At 42.0% G+C, this 20,145-nt stretch overlaps 1 protein-coding gene across 1 annotated transcript in view; it reads right to left on the reverse strand.

Annotated features, from left to right (window-relative positions):
• LOC308293653 (uncharacterized protein) overlaps positions 1-20,145 on the reverse strand; it is a gene marked incomplete at both ends in the record, with an annotated part of 35,070 nt that overhangs the window by 12,332 nt on the left and 2,593 nt on the right. Inside the window, 10 exons of the mRNA XM_080736248.1 lie at positions 191-347; positions 9,640-10,551; positions 10,642-10,765; positions 10,862-11,089; positions 12,488-12,763; positions 13,116-13,313; positions 14,419-14,688; positions 17,453-17,539; positions 18,373-18,664; positions 19,918-20,048. Of these exons, the coding sequence (XP_080592374.1) occupies positions 191-347; positions 9,640-10,551; positions 10,642-10,765; positions 10,862-11,089; positions 12,488-12,763; positions 13,116-13,313; positions 14,419-14,688; positions 17,453-17,539; positions 18,373-18,664; positions 19,918-20,048 (2,675 nt within the window). The remainder of the gene's footprint in view (positions 1-190; positions 348-9,639; positions 10,552-10,641; positions 10,766-10,861; positions 11,090-12,487; positions 12,764-13,115; positions 13,314-14,418; positions 14,689-17,452; positions 17,540-18,372; positions 18,665-19,917; positions 20,049-20,145) is intronic.

Here is a 20,145-nt window from a genome sequence, read left to right on the forward strand (position 1 = left end):
CCTGTATATATATAACAACACAATGTGACATAGCTCTGTTTACACAATGCTGTACCCCCTCCAACTGTAGGCCTATATGTATGTTCCCCATTTTCAACAGTTTTTATGTTTTGACACTTGCTTTGGCAATGTAAACGTATGTTTTCTCATGCCAATGATGATTACATTGAATTGAAATCGCTATACTCACCCATAGCAAACGGGGTCCTGTTGCTCGGAGGTGAACGACATATCAGGGAAAACAGAGGAGAAGTGGATGGGAAACAGGCCTCCCAGAACCAAGTCCCCAGGCTGGTACATGCTGTTGAGATTCAACAGAGTCTGTAACTCACAGGAGGAAGAGGAAGCTGAGGAAGACATAGGAGAGAATGAAGAAGAGAACAATATCAAGTATGAAAGCAGGTGTGTGTCTAGAGAAGCCCTCATGACTGTCCTGCTCTGTCTAACACCCCCACCCCTCTCCTCAATACATTGTCCAGTTGTTATCTTTTATACACAGTGCTGTGCCAGCATATGGTGATCTGTCACAACACCCGTCAGTGCTGTGCCATCCCCTGTGCCAACCTATGGCATCATGTGATTTTCCACAACGCCCACCTGAGCAGAGGAAGCAATAGAGGCCGGACTTAACACAAATTAACAATTGCTCACATGAAAATAACGTTATGTGTCCTGTTTTATGTAATCTCACCAGAGCTACATTGGCAACGATTCACCCACTGCAGGTCATGATGGATTTTAGAAAAGCATCCTTATATTAAGATTGCCTAATGGTGCATTTACAGTATATAGTGCATTTGTCCAATGCGCTTTACAATGATTGTGCATTACATTCACCCTTCATACACCGATGGTGGAGGAAACCAATGAACCATGCAAGGCAGCAACCTGGTCATCGGCAGCAAACCTATTTGACTTGCTCAAGGACATTGGACACTAATTCTGGGGGAGCCCGGGATCGAACTGGGAACCTTCCAGTTGCCAAGCCGCCACTCTACCCCTGACCACTGCCTCCCATGCCTTCTTCTTCTTCTTTCGTGTATCATCGTCCCTGATGATTGGTTGGTGACATTTTATTTCACAAGATTTCTTGTTATTGGTACATATTACCATATATTCCTATATATGGGCATAACGATCAGCGATTCTAGACAACATCTCGATGCCGGGAACCACGCTCCCTCGAGTCTCCAACGATGTACGCAGCGAATTTGATAATCCATAGACCATATAAGGGCATATTGGTTGGATTGGCGGTTCTGGTCAACCGGAACTTCCTAACGGTCGGATCGGAAGCTCTGGACAACCGGATCTCCATATATGCCTACCAGTAAGGTATATACTGTATGGGCGTAGTGGTTCTGGAAAACTGCCTATCCGGCCACCTCAACACTGTGCACTCAACCCCCACGGGTCCGCAGCGACGCATTGGGTCAAGTTTGCGTCTCTGCTGTTTGCAATTTCTGTTTATTTGTTTGGATCCCCATCAGCGGTGCCTGGGGTCCACATATAAAAACAGTACACACATTTAACACGCATACAACACTAATGAAAAAGCTGTCTGTCTGTCTGTCTGTCTGTCTGTCCCTTTTGGAAGTCGTTGCATGTGCAGTGGCAATCGTCTGTGGAGAAAGTCTGAAGAGTACAAACTGTCTGTGAAAAGACAGTTTTTCACAGACAGTGCACTCAACCCCAATTGGGTCGTCGGCGACACTCGCGGTGAATTTGAAGTCGGGCAGTTGAACTTGTTCTTGAGATACGTGAATTACAGACATATACATCAAGCTGCCTCACGAAACAAGAAATAGGCTCCTGCCCTATGGGCCTAATGGCTCGGCAAGGCTTTAAATAAATACATAAACTAGAAAAGAAAATTTCTAAGAAATTTTAAGTGTGCCTGCAGCTCGCTAAGTCTGTGCAACCTTGTGTAGCGGTTGGTGTTAGTGTTTCGTTTTGAGAGGGTCGTTCCCCCTGAAAAACACGTTTTGGCATGAAACGGTTACGTTTTGCGCGTTTGTGGTGCCCCCTATAGGTCGAAGTGGAAATGCTTTTGGGTATATGTTCAGTATAGCGCCCCCCACTTGTGGTTAAAATTTGGTGTTGACTGGATGTTTCGTTTGTGATTTATGGCTACTTCTTACAAAACGGGCTCCTCCCGCTAACTTTGGAACCCTGTTACGGAAGAACGGTATGGACTATCAAAATATCGTTTAAATATGTTTATCGCATGAGTCCATAGATCGTGTGTATCGATTTTTGTGACATTTGGAGAAAATATGTAGGAAAAGGAGCAAAAAGTGTGTTTTGAAGAAAATTCAAAATGGCGGAAAATCTATCCTAACGCAAATGGGCGTGGCCTATATGAGGAGATGCGTCATGACCCAAGGAATCCAGGGAAAAAGGAATTTTAATTTTCCGACCCACGGTTCAAGAGTTACAGGCCGAAAGGTAAAGTGGACTGTTATAGCGCCACCATGAGGCCAACTGACGAAATTTTTTTTTATTTAATCCTTGATATCATTATAAATCTCCTCTCCAAGTTTTGAAACTGTAGCCCCTATGGTTTGCGAGAATATCTTAATATCAATTAAACGATACAACTTTTCTCTTAGAAAAGTAATAGCACCCCATTCCCGGCCGAGCCGCACGTTTTGATGTATATATTGCGGCGGTGGCGTAAATCGTGCGGCAGTTATTATGTGCCGAAATTTGCAAGGAACTTAATTACTTAAGTATGGCGGATTACAATAAGTGTTTTGCCATTGCATGGCAGGCACACTTAATTATATATACTAGCCCTTACCCGTTCAAAGATATGAGCTCCGAAATGATGTGCAGTGTGTGGGTGATGGGATGTGCACTGTGCACACAGTATATGAGGGATGGAAAGTAACTTTAACTGGTGCTTGCATGCTAATATGTAGGAGCAGCAATGTAAGAAATACCCGTTCCATTTAACGGCTACAGAGATACTGTGTACCGATCTGCATGATTTTTGGACAACATCTGTAACAGGGCCAGAACCCCCCCCTCGCCCGCCCGCCCGCCCGCCTGCACACACACACACACACACACTCCCCCCCCCCCGTGCGTGTGTGTGTGTGTGTGTGGGTTTGTGTGTGATTGTGCATGGCCTGAACAACAGCGCCCCTCCCTTAACATGTGTGGTCACAAAAGGTACTGTAGGCTAAATAGATATAGATACACCATAAAAATGCGAATATACAGCATACGATTTGTGAAAGTGACAAACGGGCTTCACAGTTATGTCAGGTGTGTTCATATGCTGATGGTGATGCGATTTCAGATCAATTGCTCCAGCCACCGAGGAGAAACGCTGTGACAGACAGACACTCACTCACTCACTCACTCACTCACTCACTCAGACAGACATTCGCAAAATTATAGTATATATATATATATATATATATATATACACTAATTACTAATTATTTACTAATTAAGTGTGCCTGCCATGCAATGGCAAAACACTTATTGTACTCCCCCATACTTAAGTAAGTAATTAATTAAGTTCCTTGCAAATTTCGGCACGTAATAACTGCCGCACGATTTACACCACCGACGCAATATATACATCAAAACGTGCGGCTCGGCCGGGAATGGGGTGCTATTACTTTTCTTTCCGATCCGCGTTACCATTGCGACGTAATTCGCAAAAAACGACGCCAAAAAACCCCATTGACTTAGAATGGGGGAAACTTCGGCACGTAATAACTGCCGCACGATTTACGCCACCCCCGCAATATATACATCAAAATGTGCGGCTCGGCCGGGAATGGTGTGCTATTACTTTTCTTTCCGATCCGCGATACGATTGCGATGTAATTCGCAAAAAACGACGCCCAAAAACTCCATTGCCTTTGAATGGGGGACTCCGAAAAAAAACCAGAAACTTTGGCGCCACATAACTCTGCCATACTTTTGCCTAGCAACGTCATTTAAAATGTAAAATGCTCACACAACTTTGGTCTTTTTCCGACCAATAGGGATGAGCTGTAATTGATTAAGCCCCGCCCCCTCTATAACAGGAAGTGCCCTTCACCAAACAGGAAGTGCCTCTATAACTCATGAACCGTTTGTCGTACAGACTCGCGGCTGGTGTCATACATTTTTTTTTTTCTCAAAAACTTTTTTTTCTCAAATTTTTTTTTCTCAAAAATTTTTTTTCTCAAAATTTTTTTTCTCATTTTTTTTTTCTCAAAACTTTTTTTTTCTCAATTTTTTTTTTCTCAAAAAAATGTTTTTCTCAAATTTTTATTTTCTCAAAAACTTTTTTTCTCAAAATTTTTTTTTTCTCAAAACATTTTTTTTCTTTTTTTTTCTCAATTTTTTTTCTCAATTTTTTTTTTCTCAAATTTTTTTTTTCTCAATTTTTTTTTCTCAATTTTTTTTTTCTCAATTTTTTTTTTTCTCAAATTTTTTTTTTCTCAAAAAAATTTTTTTCTCAAATTTTTTTTTTCCTCAAAATTTTTCCTCAACTTTTTTTTTTCTCAAAAAACGTTTTTTTTTTCTCAAAAAACTTTTTTTTTTCTCACAAAACAATTTTTTCTCAAAAAACTGTCGTTAATGTGCGACCCGTGATAACGGCCAAAAATGCGCCAAAACGCCACTAATTAGTCGAAATGGCTGACTTCCTGTTTGGTTTCTGATTGGCTGCTGGCCTTGTGACGTGGGTAGAGCTGCGAGGGCCCGGTCATCGCTGCTTGCAGCTTTAATTCATTAATCGTCCATGACCTTAATTGGGGCCTATTTCGCCAAACAGGAAGTGCCCCTCACCAAACAGGAAGTGACCCTTGATCTCGTGAACCGTTTGTCATACAGACACGCGGGTTGCGTCAAATGACAAGATTAAGAGTCCTTAAACTTAATTGGGGCCTATTTCGCCAAACAGGAAGTGCCCCTCACCAAACAGGAAGTGACCCGTTTTCTCGTGAACCGTTTGTCGTACAGACATGTGGGTGGTGTCATATGAAGTTTATGCAAAAAATGCTAATGTTAATAACGCTAATGCTAACACCAACCGCTACACAAGGTTGCACAGACTTAGCGAGCTGCAGGCACACTTAAAATTTCTTAGAAATTTTCTTTTCTAGTTACTAATGTTACTATTACTAATGTATGTCTCTTGTTTGTATTTGTCCGGTGTTTATGCCATGATGTGGGATCAATAAAGGCCCATCTGTCTAGTGTCTATTTAGGCCAGTCAATCTAAGCTATATATATATATATATATGTTTTAGCAGTTAACACAGCTAAAACAAGAAGGCTGATTGAACAATAAAGGTTTTGAAATGTAAAGGAGTAGTTCACCCCCAAAATGACTTTTTTTCTATTGATTGCTCATGCCATGGAGACTTGAATTCAATAAAAATGTTTGGTATTTGTCGCACCATGATTTGATTACAATAAATGTACCCCCATTGATTACGGAATGCAATTTGGGTCCCCATCCGGAATCAATGGGGTTAATATAATCACAGATTTGTTTTAGGATTACGACAAATACAAAAACATATATTTATTGAACTCAAGTCTCCATAGCATGAGTAATTGATAAAAAGTAATTTTGGGGGTGAACTACTCCTTTAATTTGTGCAATCTTTTAAACTTCATGGCTTTGACATGGCCCGTTGATATGCTCTGTATCTGAGGCCTGAGTTCATTAATTAAAAACAACTGATGTCATCTGCCAGGCAGCCGAACACTCACACAAACATGTTGTTTGTGGGAGTGTTGGGCTGCCTGACATCAGTCTGCTATGGAGCTGTCATTTGGGAGTTGACGAGTTGCCTTAGGCTTCACCCTTGTTTTCCGCTCTCACCACAACACCTGTAATATCCTAATCCAACGCTTCTTCGTGTTTTCCCGTCTCAGATCCCCCTGGAACCTGTCGTTTGTTGTCTTTCAGGTCTGTTGCATCACAGGCCTCTTAAGACATGTATAGGGAACTTTGGGCCTGAGTCAGAGGCTGTCTCTCACATACTGCTTTCACCTATATTGTCATTGACCCTAAAGGCCGGAGATTGTGTTCTCGTGCCTGTCCGTGCGTGTGTGTGTGTGTTTGTGTGTGCGTGTGTGTGTGTGTGTGTGTGTGTGTGTGTGTGTGTGTGTGTGTGTGTGTGTGTGTGTGTGTGTGTGTGTGTGTGTGTGTGTGTGAAATGTTGCATGCATACTCCTGTGAGGCCAAGGAATAACCTATGCCCCAAAGTTTTCACAACAGCCTATTGTAGTGCCACCAAGAGGCAAATCTTTGCTAAACACATTGCTTTTTATTATTACTCCTACAGATGTCATGTGATGGAGACGTATCTGCCAGATGTTTCATGTCATTGTGACTGGCTACGGTTGGCTTCCAAAGTTTGAGGACGTGGCCCGTTTTGAACAAAATGTCACTAATAATTAACACAGCGTCCGAGCGCCATGAAACCTTACACGCCCATTCCCACTATGTAAAGGCCATGGAAGAAAGGCCACCCACTTTTTTAAATCAGACTTATGAAAGCGCTATTATACATACTGATTCACGTTTTGGCACACATACAGTACTTCAAGGTACAGGTGCATATAGGATTAGGCAGTCATCACTGTCTTCACTAGGAGAATATGCATATCGGTATTCACGGCATCTGCCTATCGAAGATCACGGGCCCACGATAATATGGAGAAATGTTTGTTATGACCACGTCAATATCGTTACTACTATTTTACCATTCAAAGCGGGCGGAACGTTACATATGAGGTGCACCATTGGTCTAATCCGCATAAACACCAACACTGGTCAGGGGTCTGCCATCAGAATAGTCACACCAGGAATCACGTGTGGCACCCAGGGGCCCCAACATTGCTCCGCCCTTTCTGTGTTCCAATCGTCAGCCATAACTCTTAGGCAGCCAGTATGGTTAGGCTGTAATAATTTCTAAAGCCCCCAAAATTGATGGGTTATCTCACGGGACAAGCTGTAATTGCTTTAGCCCCCACCCTCTGTGTTCCAGTAGATCATATGCCACTCTGAGAATGAGAATGAGTGGCAAAACAAAAGCAACATGAAGCATTGGAGTTTGGAAGCACTCATTGGGAAACTTCTCCTCCTGACTCCTCACTCCTACCGACTCTGTTCTTTGCCACTCAGTAGACGTTCCTGCATAACTTCCAGGTACGATGATGTCACATGCATTCCCTCTATTGGCTGAGCTTTAAACAACCATGACTTCAGTTCCCAGCATGCTACAGGCCCAGAACTTGGTGTGTGCTTGGTGTGTTGGGCTTTAATCTGCTGATGCCCCACCCACTCTGTCTTCTTATTGGCTGGGGTTTGGCTCAAGTACCCAGCATGCTACAGGTTCTGAACTTGGTGCGTGGTCCCACCAACTTCCAATTTCATCTAAAGACCACTTCAGATGTTTTCTTCTTTTTTCTTCGTTCCTACTTCCAGTTTGTCGGATTGCCTTGAAACTTCACCCACAGACTCTCTGAGGTGTGGGTGAACTTTCAAGGCAATCCGAAAAGTTGAAGTTGATCTGTTCACCGCTTTAGGAAGCGGTCATAGAAACAAAAATCTTTACTGAGGTATTAAATCAAGTGGGAAGTAGGATGATTTTTACATCATAGAAAAGACAGGAAGATTTCACCCCCTGCGGATCTGAGGCGTTTGACATTTCCACGCTGGCCTAATTTCATAGGCCAGAAGCTTCATGTGCCCTAAAGAAATAATGGGAATAGTCAAACATATTTATTACATCAACTTCATTTTCTAAAATCCATGATGCAGAAAGTGCTGACCCCTGTTGAGATAGTGTTGATGACATGTGGGTCTATGTTGTCACTAATGAGATAATAAGCATGTTTGTCAAATATGCTTATTATCACATTAGTTATGCACAATACAAAAGAATATATTGCAAAAATGGATTCTACAGGGAAACATACATAAGAATCAACTGAGAAAAGTTTGGTACACACTTTAATCAGGTTTTTACAGCTTTCTCCCTGTCTATCATGTTGGGGTAATGTGAGATAGTGTCTCACTTTACCCCGAAGCAATTGTCTCACTTTACCCCACAGCCACATTTTGGGAAAAAGGACATCTTCAGCTATAGCATCTATCACATGGATTTATAAGTTGGTAGTTCATCAACATGTATGATATAAAATGTTCTCCCTGCATCAATTTGCTTGGACACAACAGCTGATTATGTTGACAGCAAGAAAATGTACTTTTACATGCAAAAAAATAATGTTTTCCACAGCACTATCAGGTCCTTCATGGCAAGGGGGAAATTCAGGGGGCTTGAAAATATAATGGTCACATGACCACAAATGTGTTCCATTGCCTAGATACAGGGGGTGCCTCAGTTTACCCGGTGTCTCAGTTTACCCTGCTCTCCCCCTACTCCACACATCTTTGCCAGATGTGGAGTACACAAGCCCTGACATCCTCACTTGATCTGCCTCAACCATCTGATCTTCCCAAAATTGCACATGCACCTCCACTGCAGGAAGCCCTGGCTAGCTGCTTGAGTCGGTTCTAAACAGGTAGATCCTGCATGATGTGAAGCTAATCAAGCGTTGTCCCAAGTGTCATATCTCTTTATGTCCATGGAACATGTATTTTAAACCCTAAAATCTATTATAGTTTTGAGTTGTGTTTTTGCTAAGCAGCAAGCTAGATAGAGTAGGCTTTGACTTATTGTAAAGATTATTATTCTTCTTCTTCCGCCGAATGAATCATGTTTTTGAGGCGCCAAACGTACTCCAAAAGTTGCGCAACTTTGCATGCATATTCACAAGTGGCGATAAATTACGTATTTAAAAAAGGGCCACGCCCCCTTTTGATTGGCGCTGTTGTCCTAATGGCTCAACAGCGCCCCCCTACAAAATTACAATGGCGCAGCCCCACTATACGGTTTCACCTACAAGGACGAAAATTGGTACACACCTGTATCATGTCCGGACTCACAAAAAAGTCTCTTGGCGCCACGTCCGAAACCAAACATGAAGTCAGTTTATCTCGTCAACCATTTGTCGTACAGACTTGTGGGTGGAGTCATTTTGACTTGTTTCAGAGTGCTTCAGCTTATTTGGATTAACTTGGCCCCGCCCCCTCTTCTGATTGGATGAAACTTTATTTCGCTTTATCTCATCAACCGTTTGTCGTACAGACTTGTGGGTGGTGTCATTTGACTTGTTTCAGAGTCCTTCAGCTTAATTGGTTTAACTTAGCCCCGCCCCCTCTTCTGATTAGCAGAAACTTTATTTGTCTTTATCTCGTCAACTGTCTGTCGTACAGACTTGTGGGTGGTGTTATTTGACTTGTTTCAGTCCTTCATTTTAATTGGTTTACTTGGCCCCTCCCCCTCTTCTGATTGGCCGAAACTTTATTTGGGTTTATCTCGTCAAACGTTTATCGTACAGACTTGTGGGTGGAGTCATTTGACTTGTTTCAGGGTCCTTCAGCTTAATTGGTTTAACTTAGCCCCGCCCCCTCTTCTGATTGGCCGAAACTTTATTTGGCTTTATCTCGTCAACTGTCTGTCATACAGTCTTGTGGGTGGTGTCATTTGACTTGTTTCCTTGTCCCTACCTACAAAGAAAATGTTTTATCACTGAATGTCTTCTTCTATGTCTTGGTGGCACCGCGACCCATGATGGACTTCTTAGTGTTTCTCTCAGGTTTCAAAATTATTATATAACACTTTGGTCCAAATAGCGCCAACAAAATGCCAAAACTAGATGCTAAAATAGCAAACACCTCCACTACATCTGCATATTTGCCTGGAGAGCTGATATATGCTGGGATGAAGGCTATCCACACGGCACAGAAGATCAACATGCTGAAAGTGATTAACTTTGCTTCATTGAAGTTGTCTGGAAGATTCCTTGCCATGAATGCTAGAATGAAACTGAGAAGAGCCAGTATACCAATATAACCCAACAACACTGCAAAACCAACTGTTGATCCCACTGCACACTCATAGACTATCTTATCACTCTTGTATTGAGTGTTTTTATGAGGAGTTGGTGAGGCCGAAACGAGCCATACGATACAGACAATTGCCTGAATGGAAGTAAGAGCCAGAACTGTTCCTCTCTGCTGTATTGCACCGAAAAACCTCCTAATGTCTGAACCTCCAGGTTTGGAGGCCTTGAACACGGCCAACACCACCATAGTCTTTACCAAGATACAACTCACAGACAACACGAAACTGATCCCAAACACTGCATGTCTCAGCTGACAAGTCCACAGTCTGGGACGTCCAATGAACAGAAGAGAACACAGGAAACACAGCTTGAGTGACAACAACAGAAGGAAGCTGAGTTCTGAGTTGTTGGCGCGCACCATGGGTGTGTCTCGGTGATAGATGAAGATTCCCAGGACAACGGCACAGATAAGTGTGCCTATCAATGAGATGGTTGTCAAGGAGATACCCAGGCCTTCATGGTAGGAGAGGAACTCCAAGCTCTTAGGGACACAGTGGTCACGCTGGGGACTGGACCAGAAGTCCTCTGGACAACTGGTGCACTCTGTAGAGTCTAACAAACAAAAGAAGATCAAAGGGACAGACAGGTAATTATAATCCTTAAGAAAGTAGCGTGAAGTCTTAATAAAGAACATGAACCTACCAGTCTCATTGCTGATCTCTCCTTCAGAACAAGCAATGCAGTCAAAGCAGCAAACAGGTTCTCCTTTCCTTCTGGCCAGACGAGTTCCAGGGGAACAGCTCTCACTGCACACCGACCGAGGAGGCTACAGAGGAAAGCAACAATGATCCGTTTCAGTCCAAACTAAAGTACATTCAACATCATGAGACAGATATTAGATATTTTAAAACATCAAAATGACCTTTGTGGATTCAAAGCTCCATAAGATTCGGTCTTCATCAAGGATGAGTTCTTCACCTGCGGAGGCTGACTTTTTAAACACTCCTACATTATGAAACTTTGTGGCTCCATCAGGGAGCCATGCCCAGTTCATGATATCACAGATTGGTAAAGCGTTACCGTTCTCATCAAATGACACTTGATCACCAAATGATGTGGTAAAGTTGATCTTTTCCAGGTAATACACAAGCTAGAAAGAGTGATGAGCAAAATAATGAAGAGCAAGAGATTGTCTGCACAAATTGCATCCATGCAGTATTTATAATACAACATAAACAAACTGTAAATAAAGTCTGCACACTGGTTAAATACATTCCACTTTGTATTGTTGCACTCTCGTTGTTTCTATCACCAGGTCCTCAGTAGGAATGTGGTATTACTAATTATGTTATTTCATGCTGAAGAAGGCCTCCGGGTCGAAACGTCTGTGTTGAGCTGCTGCTGGGGGGAAACCATTGAATAAACAAGAATTATCTTCAAATTGAGTGCTGGTTGTACTTTTTCTAAATAGTTGTTTTTTGAACCGTGCAACTGAGAGACTATAGCCTACTCTTGAATCTTGATTAAAAAGCTGAGTGCTCCTCTTCTCCTCTCTCTACAAGTAATTATAGCCAACTGAGATATAAATGACAAACAGATACCCTTTCATCTGTAGAGAAACTGTAGACAAATACCCTTTCATCTGTAGAGAAACTGTAGACAAAGTAGTTCAGACTAAAGAAGAATCCAAGGCACTCTTTTCCGTTTAACAATTTGAAATGCCTTTATTATTTCATTTTCCAAACCCTAACCTTAACCTTTATGGAAGTTTTGCCACTCCGACAATAAGAAGTCAATGTCGGAGTGGCGACATGTCGGAATGGAGAGAGCCCCCCAGCCAGCCCACTTCCATCCCAAGCCCATGTGTAGTCCATGTGGGAACCACATGGGCAAGCCCACTTCCATCCCATGCCCAGTTAGCCCTCATGTAGCCCATGTGGGAACCACATGGGCTAGCCCACTTCCATCCCATGCCCAGTTAGCCCTCATGTAGCCCATGTGGGAACCACGTGGGGAAGCCCACTTCCAAACCATGCCCAGTTATCCCACATGTAGCCCACATGGGACCCATGTAATTGCCGAGCTAATCATTTTGAATGGTAGCAAACTTTTCACAGTATATTATTATTTAATCTTAGATGCACTGTCACAGGCTGTTGATGTCATCACTGCGGACCCTCAAGAACATGACCTGTGTCGTCCTGAACTCCTCTATAAGCTCCTCCTCCATGCATAGATAATTGTTGGGCTTCCCTAAGGTATCCGGGTGTGTCCTAACCACAGGTATGTACTGTAGGTGAGGACGAGCTTGATAAGACTATTGGCAGCTAAGCCAAGCAGGGGAAGGTTGACCTCTACATATCCCTAACATTAGTACACAGTAATTCCATAGTGGTATTCACTCTTATCCCACATAACACATGCACACTGGGTAAAATGCTTGATCCATCGCTCATTCATGCACAAACACCATATGTGCATGCATTATTATTCTACATTAAACCATAGGCTACTAGAAACATTAGTAAAGTTTGTAGTGATATCACACCTGCCATGGCTGTATGGTCTGCAAACTGGCACAGCTGTGCCCAGTGAAAGGCCCTCTTCCTGGCACACACTGCAACATGTCATGGAGGGCATGGGCCAGAGCATACACAGCCTTGTACACATTGTACTCCAGCCTGAGATCAGACACATCCAGAAGTTTAGTTTCTGCTGTTCCCAGGTCCTCTTGTCCAGAACACACCCTTCCACCAGCATCCACCCACTCTGATGGAAGGGGTGCAAATTTGCACCGAAATGTGTGCTCCCAAAACTGCCTCACCTGAAATAAACAAATCAGGAGGCTTGAACTGAAATATAAGACCTCTCGGATCATAGACATAAAAAGGTAGACGCCTCCTCCGGCTCTGGGGTGTCTGAAGCATTCTGAAGCACTTTCACCCCTGCATGCTTGCAGGGGTGAAAGTGTTTGGGAGTTCTTGCCGGAGAATCTTTTAACGGAATGCCGTTCCGGCCCATTCACTTTCACCCCTGCTTCCGAGTGCGTCAGAGCAGAGGCACTTGCTTTGGCAATGTAAACGTTTGTTTCCTCATGCCAATAAAGCTCCTTTGAATTTAGGAAAATAATTAGAGAAAATGAAACACTGAGGTGTCCATAAACCAAAAGGACTCACTAGTGTGTTTCCGTGGCTGTCGTTTCCAGGATGTAGTTTTAACAGGAAGTCCCGGAGCCCAGGTATCTCTCCTTGATGCACGGCCACGCCCAGGGTGCCTCGAAGATACGGCATGAACTCTGGAGTCTGCAGATTGGGATCGTTGGCCCAGCCCACATCAGCTATCCACTGTAGACCTGTCACATGCTGCCTGGCCACCTGGAGATTGGGATCAACAACAACAACAATAACAATAGTACCGAAACATGGATACAAGTAGTCTAACAATGTTTAAAAAAAGAAAACATATGAAAAATGGTCTTAAAGGAGTAGGCTAGTTCACCCAAAAATGACTTATTTTCTATCAATTACACACCCCATGAAGCCTTGAATCCATGGATACTTCTTTTGTTTTTGTCACATTCCTGAGTGAATCATTTGATGCCCGGCAGAACGATGCTAATGTCTCTACTGAGCACCCCGCTCATCAAATTACTGGCTCAAAATTGCCAAAAAATAAATAAAAATAAAAATAATAATAATAATAAAGAAAAGAAAATGATGGCGTGTTTAATTTATATTTTTGTGGGTGAACTACTCCTTTAAGTAATAAAGTACACATGACTTGAACATGGGCCGTACATCATTATCAGACTTAACATTAACATTTAAACATCTGGGTATACAGGTTTTGTAGCAATTGTAGATTGTAGAAATATTAGACTTGATTGTGGAATGTTCAGATCATGTACAGTATACTTTACATCACTTACGTCCATTTTCTAAATATTATAATTTTTTAACACAATTATTTGTTTGCTTATTGTTCAGAGAACAACTGAGGTGAAAGGGAACATAAAAACGTGATCATCACTATGAAAAGAACACATTAATGATGAATATGTCCATCTCAATACCTCTGGAGAGGCTTTGAACATTGTGTACTGTTTTCACTGCAGCCCACACTATTACAGAGGAATCTTCACCACTTTTAATTCCAAAAATGTGTAATTTGATGCTTGTGTTTGTTTGTTTGTGTGTTTGTTTGTTTACTTCTCTTCTCTATAATGTATTATTCATGAAGTTTATTGAAGTTGTTATGTGCGAGTCTCAATCATGTTGTTTTTAATATATATTAAATATATCATATTTTAATATGAATGTTTCCATTGCCATTTGAATGAATAGAACGTTTTTCTCAATCCATTTTTTCACAGTGTGCCTATATGTGGAAAGGGGTCTTATTTTCAGTATAACTCATCCCAGATTCCTTATATAATAATGAATCACTAAATTAACATGGATCATATTCATAAGCACCAACCTCCTCCATCAGTTTAACCATGCGGATGCCGTATACATATACAATGACCACACGAGCTGTGGAAGTCTTCATCACAGAGACGATCCTCCGGAGTTCAGCTGGGTCGTTGTCCCAGGGCAGGACCTCCAGATAGGCCAGACAACCCAGACCAGACTGGCTCAAGTCGGACTGGAAGATCCGCGCAGCGTCGTGACCGTAGGCATCGTCACTGATCAGCAACCCCGCCCACGTCCACTCGAACCGTCTCATGATCTGGAGCATGGCCTCAACCTGATTGGTCAGAGCAGGGGGTTTATTTATTTTTTACTCAGGTCACCCCTGTAAAAAATACGTTTTCATCCACGGCACCCCTGAATTACACTGTTCATTTTTAGAATCTTACATTGGGTTTTACTGAATTTCCCCCTTGGGATAATAAAGGTATCTATCTATCTATCTATCTATCTATCTATCTATCTATCTATCTACATCCAGGGCAGGAATTTCATGGAGGCCATGAAGGCCATGGCCACCGTTGCCCCTCAGTTTGGCCTTGTGCCCCTCAAACCAATGGCATGACCTGAAACCACAGTGGCCTTAATGCCCCATCTGACTGTACCACTTTCTGCTGTCTCTGTCTTGTCAACATGTAGACACCAGTGTCTCGTTCTTGTCAATATGTTGACACCATTGTCTCTTTCTTGTCATGTCTTTTGTTGAGTCCCCATTTTTTGGGCAATGGGCTGAGAATGGATCAGATTGTAAATACCATATTTTATTTATTTCACTGCAGATAGTCTACGTATTAAATGTAAAATGATCCTTAACCCTTAAATTCAATTAATTCTTTCAATGGACCAAAATCTTGTTTTATTTTATGGCCTTCCTACCCTGGCATTTGGCCTTTGTGCCCTCAAAACATTTACAACACCAAAGACCAAGTGGCCTTGCCCCTAAAATGATGAAATTCCATTTCCAGGCCTGCTTATATTATTATGCTACGTAAATATGCACATCTTTCCACCTGAGACACTGAGATGCCTGAGGTGTCACAGAGAAACATCAGTTTCCATCATCTACTGACTGAACATAACCTGACACTTGATGCCACTTGAACCCCTGCCTCCGCGTCACAACATGACGCGTTGTGAGCTTGTAGATCTGCTATTTTTGGTGAAGGAGAGTTGGCTGTAGATGTAAAAAGAACTCATCAAGTACAGTGCAAGTCATGACTGTTTTACTAAGCATAGTGCCGTGATATTGATGTAGTGATATTGTGATATTCAACTGTTTTTAATTGTATTTGTGACACTTGCTTTGGCAATGTAAACGTATGTTTTCTTATGCCAATAAAGCTCCTTTGAATTGAAAATTGATATTGATGTATAGTGGTATTGATGAATTCCAAATATTATCAGATTATTCTGACGGCACCCACGTTGGGAAACCCTGGGATAGAGAATGCAGGGATGTGTCTTGGTTAGAATATTGACTTCAATAGTGCTTTTTCTATTAACACACATGTACTGTATATTCATGTTCATCTTTCGATTAATTGAGTACAAAGGACTCCAATGTAACAAGCCATTGTGCTTTCTCGGGTTTAAAATCCTCTTAGCAGACCTTGTATTGAACTGTACTTGTGCTTGTTTTCACAAAATATCAATACAATAGATAGTCGCCCGGAGGCAGCACAGCAGTTTAAGGATATTTACAAAGTTACAGAGAAGTATGAAAAAAAAAAAAATGAACAGCGTACAGTTAAGAGCAAGGTACACCAAAGAAAGGGAACGAAGCATATGTACATAAAGTGTCAAAAACAGTCAATGCTCATAAGTGAAACAGCCATATTTAAAAAAAAATCCAATACTTAAAGGTATATTCAGTGATTGTATTTCATTCAAATAAAAATGTAATTGGTACATTTTCCATTCATTCTCCTCACTAGAATGTGTGCTGACCATATAAGGACTTCCACCATGGCCCGTGTTACGAGCATAGCTAGATTCGGTTTTCAGAGGTGGCCAGCCAGTCCTCGACCAATCAGAGTAGAGTATGGCCGTAGTTATGTTATGATGTTTAGTTATGATGGTCAAAATAAAAGTTTTGAGAACCACAGTCGCTCTGAATTAAGAACGTCTGCTAAATGCCTAGATTGTATACTACTGAACTCATAAAATGCCACAGTCTCGTAGTAAATCAGTATCATACACATCCTGAAGCTGGAGATGTAGGCCTACCGATATTCAGTGATTGGGTCTAATGATCAAAACGAGAACATTATAATGGTGTAAAAAATCTATAAAAAACTAAACATTTCCACGCTGTAAGGCCAGTAAGGAACAAGATGACCCCCGGCCACTTTCATTATCACTGAATACACCTTTAAAGAACCATTTCACCTCTGGGACAACCAGATCTTATTTTATTGTTGTTTGGGACACGATCAACACAATCCTGATTTATTTTTTGTGTTCAATCTGTGTTTTTAGATATTTTAGTATTGCAGCATGCTACAAAGCATTATATGATGCAAAATGCACAACTATCAATACAATGCCAAACAAAAGTGTCCATAACAGTCAATGCTAGTGCTACAAGTATGTCACCACAATGTCAAACAGAAGCAAAATACTCAATACTACTAACACAACATAATAGTGCAGAGACAAACCAAAAAAAAAAAAAAAAAAAAAGTGACCATTGGTCAGTGCAAGAAAAAAACTAAAAAGAAAAACAAGAAAGGGTGACACAGCAAGACGCACATGAGCACCCTCCCTGGAAAGGTCCTTAGAGGTCAGAGTCAGTACAACTATAGTTCCAGTTAAATAAGGCTACAGTCGTCTAGAAAATATTCAATCAATCAATCAATCAAAAATGGTAAATCTGAATTTTGTACACAGGTTCCACAATGAAAAAGGTGTAATCATCTCTTTTGGTGCTGTCAACGGAAGCCTTCAGCTCCAGCGGTAATTAATACACACAAGCAAATGGTATGTGTCTGTGGAACATGAACTGCTTGATACAAGCTCATCTGTTATCAGTAGAAGATCACCTGGAAAGCATTGCTGGGGATGGTTCTGAAGAAGGAAGGGAAGTGGATCCGCTCACTCAGACAGGAGCACAAGGCATAGTAACTGATCTGTTGGAGGAACAATACAGTATGTCCTGTAATAGACTGATAAAGGCCTACAGTTCTTTGACAAAATTCCCCTGCAAGCAAAGCATGTGAGAGGAGAGAGAGAGACCATGACAAATGACATGACAAATTATGAAATCCAAGATGGCGCCACGTAGGGCTGCTTCGTCTTTCGCTCCTCTTGTTGCACATAGAACATACTGTGAAGATGTTTGCCAAAAGGTTAGTACAGTAGCAGCTACTGGAAAAAGAAGTTGTTGTTGGTGTATAGAATATGCCAAACTTTATGCACATGTACATTTTGAGGATGCTTTTTTCTCTTTTCGACATATCAATTTATAATGGTCTGTTTCCGTTTCGGGCAAGTGGGCACGACCTGTGTGGGCAGATCAGTACATGATCACTTGCCTGGCGGACAAGTGCCTGTGAGACCTTAGTGTCAAAACGGTCAACCCCTGTAGCTTTGGATTTTTCTGCAAAAACACTCAATTAGATGACATCAAAATAATGTGTTCATGACACCAAGGGCCACATGATTACTAGACTCTCTCAGGTCCAGGATGAATCAAACCTCTCTTCACATGTACCTGCACATGGCCCTCTTCTAGCGCCACCATGTGGCCGATTTTTGCAAAACGCATATTTTGCCAATGCCCCTACTGACTTTGCACACAAATCATGCAAAGCGGTATCATGTGACCTAACGGTCGCTTATCCCCCGATTAGGGAGTCTTACTGGTTAAAAATACAGTATAGCCTAAATCACATTACTGCAAATTACAAGCACAAAATTAAGCATCGAAATAGTTGATGGTGGTTCAAGTCAAGACACTTACCAGGGGCACTCTGTACAAACCTAGTATACTAGAGATGGCGATGGAATGTGACGAGTGATCTCCCACAAGGCCGAGAGCTGGAGGAGAGCCCACGCAGGCGTCATCCAGCTGAATCCGCCGCTCTCTCCCGCTGATCAGCGACACGGCCGAGCGGAACGCCACTCCCAGAGTCACACAGCTGTCGTAGAGGCTGTAGCCCAGGCTGATGTTGGGGAGCAGACTGGGGTTTTTGTTGATCTCAGCGATGGCAAAAGCCATGGTCTGAGCCCACCTGAAGCCTTCAATGTGAAAGCTATAAAGACCACGGATGTGAAGGGATTGTTAGAGGAGCAGGGGCTGACATTTCTAAAAGGGCACTCTTGGTGAAAATAGAGAAAATAGCCGATCTACAAGCTCAAAACGTGTCACATTGCGACGCGTCGTGGGCTTGTAGATCTGCTATTTTTTGGCAAATGTTCCGCCCACGGATAATGGATTTTGATTATTGCGATAATATCATAAATCGCAATTTCTTTTGTCACGATAATTGTGATATGAAAGTTTCATATCGTCCCATCCCTAAAGGGGATCTGTGTGTGCACTCGACCTATAAGACTATAAGACATAAAATGCCACCGTAGGAATGGGACGATGTGAACATTAAATGTCACGATTACTGTGGCAAGAATAATTGTGATTAACGCTATTATCACAATAATCGAAATTATGCTTAAAAACACATCAACCCCCATGCAGCATCCCTAGCTGATCTACAAGCTCACAACAGCTTGTATTTTTTATATATATATTTTTATTGCTTTTTATGACATATAATACATAAAGACACAGACATTCACATTCACACACATTCACACTCATACTCACAACAGCTTGTAGATCTGCTATGTTTTGGTGAATCGAAGTGAATTGAAGTACCAGTATACGTAGAGGGTTTAAGTGGTATAGCCTACTGAATTTGCAGCTCAACCTATCCTCATCCGATAGTGTATGACAGAGGACAACCTATCCTCATCCCCCTAGGGTTAGGGTTAGGGTTAGGTATCCTCATCCGATAGTGTATGACAGAGGACAACCTATCCTCATCCCATAGTGTATGACAGAGGACAACCTATCCTCATCCCATAGTGTATGACAGAGGACAACCTATCCTCATCCCATAGTGTATGACAGAGGACAACCTATCCTCATCCGATAGTGTATGACAGAGGACAACCTATCCTCATCCGATAGTGTATGACAGAGGACAACCTATCCTCATCCCATAGTGTATGACAGAGGACAACCTATCCTCATCCGATAGTGTATGACAGAGGACAATTTCTCGATGAATTAAAATCTCCACAATACGATTAGTGTGAGTGTTGTTTTGTTTTTTTAATCATGATAAACGATAATAACCATTAACGTCCCATCCCTATGCCACAGTAACCTTGCATATTGATCTTTGTGAAACAATATACACCAAATAATCTTATGGTGTGATACATCAAAACGATGTCTCCCATGTCTCTCGCTTGCTGTTCCTCTTCGCTACAGTATACTCACTCATAGCAAACGGGGTCCTGCTGCTCGGAGGTGAAAGACAGCTCAGGGAAGACAGAGGAGAGGTGAATCTCAAACAAGCCTCCCAGAATGAAGTCCCCGTCCTGGTAGATTCTGTTGAGATTCAGCTGAGCCTGCAACTCACAAGAAGAGGAAGGTGAGGAAGACAGAGGGGAGAACGAAGAGAACAATATCAAGTACAAGTACAAGTATGAAAGCAGGTGTGTGTCT

This window comes from Nannobrachium achirus, assembly GCF_963921795.1.
Source record: "Nannobrachium achirus genome assembly, chromosome: 11".
Lineage (NCBI taxonomy): Eukaryota > Metazoa > Chordata > Actinopteri > Myctophiformes > Myctophidae > Nannobrachium > Nannobrachium achirus.